Source organism: Triticum dicoccoides, chromosome 4B (assembly GCF_002162155.2).
Source record: "Triticum dicoccoides isolate Atlit2015 ecotype Zavitan chromosome 4B, WEW_v2.0, whole genome shotgun sequence".
Classification (NCBI taxonomy): domain Eukaryota; kingdom Viridiplantae; phylum Streptophyta; class Magnoliopsida; order Poales; family Poaceae; genus Triticum; species Triticum dicoccoides.
In genome coordinates this window covers 477,323,100-477,328,663 of record NC_041387.1, presented here as the reverse complement: position 1 = coordinate 477,328,663, position 5,564 = coordinate 477,323,100, and the positions used below count along the sequence as shown (strand labels likewise).

The 5,564-nt window shown below is 45.2% G+C and overlaps 1 protein-coding gene across 1 annotated transcript; it reads right to left on the bottom strand.

The window, feature by feature from the left end:
* Window positions 1-4,233: 4,233 nt before the first annotated feature.
* LOC119293769 (protein RADIALIS-like 3) lies at window positions 4,234-4,973 on the bottom strand. Its single transcript, XM_037572134.1, has 2 exons — window positions 4,644-4,973; window positions 4,234-4,558 (listed from the first exon to the last, which is right to left on the bottom strand). Exons 1-2 carry the CDS (start codon window positions 4,880-4,882, stop codon window positions 4,537-4,539), a joined length of 261 nt encoding a protein of 86 aa, XP_037428031.1. The 5' UTR covers window positions 4,883-4,973; the 3' UTR covers window positions 4,234-4,536.
* Between the last annotated feature and the right edge of the window lie 591 nt (window positions 4,974-5,564).

Sequence of the window (5,564 nt, the reverse complement as noted above, 5' to 3'; positions counted from 1 at the left end):
CAAATTATCTTGCTATCAAACTACTCGTTACCGATAATTTCAGTGCTTGCAGAAAATACCTTGCTGAAAACCGCTTGGCATTTCCTTTTACGTACTCCTCGTTGGGTTCAACACTCTTATCGAAAGGACTACGTTGATCCCCTATACTTGTGGGTCATCGGTACAACAGTCTTCTTCTCCTCCTTATTGTACATCACATTTTATCTAATTTTGTTGATCTATGTTCGGCTGTCATCTAGAAAATGATCCCCACAAGAATGACACCGTCTCTACGCAGAGTGAAGATCTTGGCACTACAATCTATGGCCCCCGATCTGAATCAAGTTGTTAGATTTCTCAAATGCATTTTGTGCGTGGAGAAGCTATACATCGAGGTGATGCTCCTTTCATGTTAATTGTTAACCACAATGGAGTTCAGTTTTTTTGGTACTTTTACTCATTATTATGAAAAACGTTCGATGATTTCTAAAGGAATTTTGGAGGATTTCAATACATTTTTTTGGAGATGTTATTCATGAACGATTGAAGATGGCGTGTCGCTCTATTCGTGTATTCTAGAAATCCAACGAATCAAATAGGCTCATAGTGTTCAATATTGTATCTAGGCACTAATGTGTTGTCTTCGTTTGTAGATACAAGCAGGCCCGAAAGTGGAAAATGTGGTGCAGTATAATAATCCCATTAAATGCCTTGATCTTTATCTCACAAATATTACTTTGAACGTGTACCGATGCACCACACCAGAGATAAATTTGCCAGATTCTTTGGTCAGAAAGCAAGTTTGCTCAAGGTAACGAGGTTTGCCCTATATTTAGTATGAAGAAGTGAATGGTTTGCTAATCAGCGCACGTATCTACAACTGAATGGAAAAGCCTCTACGGCGGCTGGGTTTCAGTTTGGAACTTCATATGACAGATTATTCGGACGTGTCTATATCCAGCCGATATATGACTTCTCGGTGGCTGATCCTTTCGCAGAAATAATGCGTGACTTGGATTCTGAAGAAGATGAGTTTGATTTGTAATAACAGTTTGAACCTTGTAATCCTTGGATTTGGGCATTGTAATGCTGAAATTTGAACCTTGCAATATTTCTGGTATTTATGATACAATGTTTGAAATGGCATTGTCTCCTTTTTTCTTTGAAATGTCTTGCTTTAATTTATACATGTGGAGTAGTCCGAGTACGGATGCAAGCAGACGGCGTTCACATGACATGGGATTGAGATGATCCAAAAGGCAATATATTTCTATGTGATCATATTTTCCTGTTCATGCTCTCATAGTTCATTACAATGAGAGCACGCACGGAGAAATAATCGATGGATTTTGGTAAGAGCATTCGAATGCTAAACCCTGAAAATTAGAATGTAATTTGTTATAAACTCTGCCGTAGTAGAATTTACAAGGTACTATGTTCTGAACACCTACACACCATTTTCAAATTATTTTTCTAACCCGCCTAACAGTTTTTGTGACACGAGACATTTTCTATGGCACTACAAATCGTCCCGTAAATGGGCATCCCTAGCGACGCTCCAAAGCATAGGCGAAAATACTGTCAGAACGTCGCCAAAGTTTTCGAGGCGCTGCCCCAGGAGGGAAACACACGTGATGGTGGAACGTCACAGAAAATGATTTTTTGGCAAAATTTCCTTGAGTGTCACCAGAGTTTTTGTCACCGAATTGAGCAAATTTTGTAGTGTAATGATATTTGCAATGCTATTAAAAGTGGGTTTGGAAGAGCGTCAACTGTAGGTAATAATGATCCAAAGGGGTCTAGTTGGGATGTCGTTTCGGCTGGATTTCTTCTCTCAGAGTCTCATATGCCATGTGTCAAAGTGCAAATAACATATGAGGCTGAAGAACCACACCAAGAGAAACTAATGATATCAAACAGAATGCGCAAGAGGTCATGGTTATCGATCCTATTTGGATGACGCCCTTCCATTACCACATCCTACGAGACACACTCCCATAGGATTAGACCGAGTCAAGACTCCTTGCAAGGTGCGCAAAGGCCTACGTTGTAACTAAAGTTGAGTTTACAAGAAGTGCGCCTATAGAATTCTCTAGTGGTGCGTATCTCAAAACCTGGGGAAGTAGTTCCTACAGGACATCCCGGTGATAGCTGAGATGAAGTGCATCGGTTGGCAGTAAATCGACAATAACAAGACAACTTTGATGTCGTGTATCGATGATTTACTTCTTGTGGCATTGACAAGCTTGTGAGCAAAGTCAAGCAGAATTGGTGTGAGGAACTCATCCTCTAGTTCTATACCATAATTGGTGTGAGGAACTCATCCTCACAGAGTATGATAAAAGCTTGATGTCTAGGAGAAGCCAAATATTATTGCTAGAGCTTGTGGGGATGTACAAGAAAGATTTCAAGGAAGGAGAAGTGGTTGAGTTGGGACATACCAACTTTCTCTTTCATGGCCTCTACACTATCAAAGGCTCTTTGGCAAACCATCTCGACAAAGGTTGGAGACTCAAATCATGTGAGGTCATACTCCAGCGACTTTCTCATTCATCTTGGTCGGTGCACCTCATAAATGTTATGTTATGGATTTCAAATTTGAGATGGTCAAGAGAACGAGTAACGAGGTTAAACACTCATGTTGCTATGCCCCTGCAGCGTCCAGAAGCTCATCAAATCAAAATTCTTTGGAGGCACTTATGAGATGTAGGTTAAGTACACTTAGTTTACTCCGTCCATTGAGCACCATGACATCCTTCCTCGTGTTGATGCAAATGTTCGGCCACCCAAAGTGAACATGTCCAAGAAGAAGGATCCCACATGTACCTCAGACAACTCCAGGACCTTCTTCTTCAACTCTCTCGGTGGTTACCCACTCAGATTTCGTAGACAACTCCAGGGCAACTATCATTCTCATGTTCTTTTCATTCCTTTCACAAGGAAGTTTTATCTATTACAAAGAGAAAGAGAAGGTGTCGTCGAGAAAGAGGCCATGGGATTTCTTTCTACTCCCTCCACAACCGTGGAAAGTGAGGCCTCCAGGGCTTAATCGACAGCGCCCATCAATGACCCTAACCGTCTAGCTAGTGGGACGGTCATCCTCTCCTTTTGGTGTCCTGATGCAGGGGGGAGAGATAGATGCTAGATTTGCTTTGTGAGTCAAGGGGGAGAGGGTAACATGCGAGTGTTGTCTTGGCTAAACAAACTAAACAGGCAATGGAAAAGGATACCAATATCAATATAAGAGCATATACGAGCAACTATTGTATACGGAATGGGCCGGACGGCAAATATTTTAGAGCTTTTTTACGGTACCCTTGTACTCCCTCCAGCAGAGATGGAGTACCACTAAAATCTGACCCTTCACTTACAAGGGTAGTTTAGTCCTTTCTCCTCTGAATTAGGTCCTTTTCTGCTTTCTAATCAGATCACCGTCCTATCACCAACGCATCCACTATCACATTAGAGCAGATATGTCTCCATGACGACCGCGCTATTGCTGCCTGGCATCGATATTTGATCGAGAGTGAGTGGATAGCAGTTACCGATCAAACAGAACCTGGCTACAAGTTCTTGAATTCCACACAAAATCTCTAACATGCATACAAAGGAAATTAAAACATAACTATACATTGTTGTTTCATATAAGCAAGAGATATCAGCCTCGCAAGAAGTTCGCTCAACACTTGATCCATCTGACAAAGTCTAATCAAAGCAGTCGGTCCCGTCCTTCCATCTTGAATCCAGTTGGTCAAATCAGCTGCACATTTCTACATCTGCAGTGCTGACGTGATAGATCTTCGACTAGTTTGACGATCCTGCCTCGCCCTTGTTATCCTGCTTCACGGCAGGTGAGTTTCCAATTGAACGAGAAAGATGGCTCTCGCAAATCGTATGCGCCGCGGCGGCGCCGCCCAGCCCTGGGCGGCGACCTTTCCCACTCGATGCCATTCCAACTAATTCATGGCCCAATGGCCACCTATCTCTTGTACGCCGGGCTGACCACACTGCCGCCGGCGCCGCCTGCGCCTATCCTAATGAAGAATTAGGAGTTTTTCTAGAGAGAAGAATTAGGGTTCTAGCGATCGAGTCAAATATCAACCGTGATGCACTGATATGAGAATAAAATTTGAGAAATGGATGGCTCACGTTCTTTAGGGGTACTGTAAAGGAGCTCATAATTTATGACGAACATGATAGATGTGTGTGGTTCTTCATCCCCACTCAGAACCAGGCATGCATAACAGCGATACGTATTCAATCATTCATTCGTTCATTCATCGGTAGCAAACATGCCATCACAAAAGCAGTAGTGCAAGCTTTACAGTTTACACCCATATGCACACTGCTGTCACACGCACACGTACGTGCTCTCGTCTCGCGACAGAGCTATACTACTGCATATACTCCCCAAGACCCAAGCATAAAATACTGAGTAGATACGAAGTACATATACACGGCAGCTTGCATGCATAATAAGCTGCTAGCTAAGCTTTGCTCGTACTGTACTTGGTACGTACGTGTCCTTGGTTCGACTGTGTGAACCGCGTGATCCCATCATGTCTGGGGCCGGTTGGCCCTGCATGCGGCGGGACAAAGTTAATCAAGTGAGTACTTAGTCTACTGATCGAAAATCGCTGATGATCGTACACGTGTATGCGTACCTGTTCCTGCCGTTGTTGCGGTTGGTGTTGCTGTTGGCACCGCCGTTGGGGTAACCGTAGCGGCCGGACTCGATGTCGCCGATGTCCTGCGTCAGCAGGTCGTAGTGGCGCCTGACGTCGTCGGCCGTCTTGCCGCCGCCGACCGCCGCCGCCACGCGCTCCCAGAGGCCGGCCGTGTCGCGGCCGTACGTGGCCAGCGCGCGCTCGAACCTCTCGTTCTCGGCATCGCTCCACGCCATGTCCACGACCTTATCTCTACCTCAAAGCTCTCTCGCTACGCTTCCTAGCTCTAGTTTGGCTTCTTGTGGCGACCAATGGATGGATCGACCTGTGGGTTGCTGCTGCCGGAGGAGTACTCGATGGATCCATATTTATAGGGCCGGGGACGAAAGCCGTTGGCTTCGCGGCAACATGGATCTAATAAAAACTGCCGCAAATGGCGCAGCAGAGCAGTGCCGCTCCATTAAACTATCGAGGCTAGCGCTCGCTAAAGTGCTCCGATGCAAATTGCACTAGGCAGACAGGCAAAGGCGACGACGACGTCGCCGCGCGCATCGCCGGGCGGCTACGAGGAATGCTTAGCCATAGCCAGAGCGTGCGCGCGCGCGCGCCGGCCAGCGATTGGGGGATGCGTTTTATTCGACCGGGCCAACGTACGTAGGAAAGCATCGCTGCTTTGGGTGCCAAATTAGCTCCTTATTTTAACTGCCTCTTGCTTGGCTTGATTTGTTAATGGTCTGGAGGGTTAATTGGTTTCCAGATCAGCGGGATCGATGCCAATTCATCCTGGGTTAGCTAGCTAGCGACAAGTTTTCAGCTCTTCACACGAAAGTTTTCATTTGAAGATCTTCGACTCGATCGTGAAGCCAAACTTCATGCAAGAAACCAAGGATTCTCTCCAGTCATTCTCAAACTGTATAT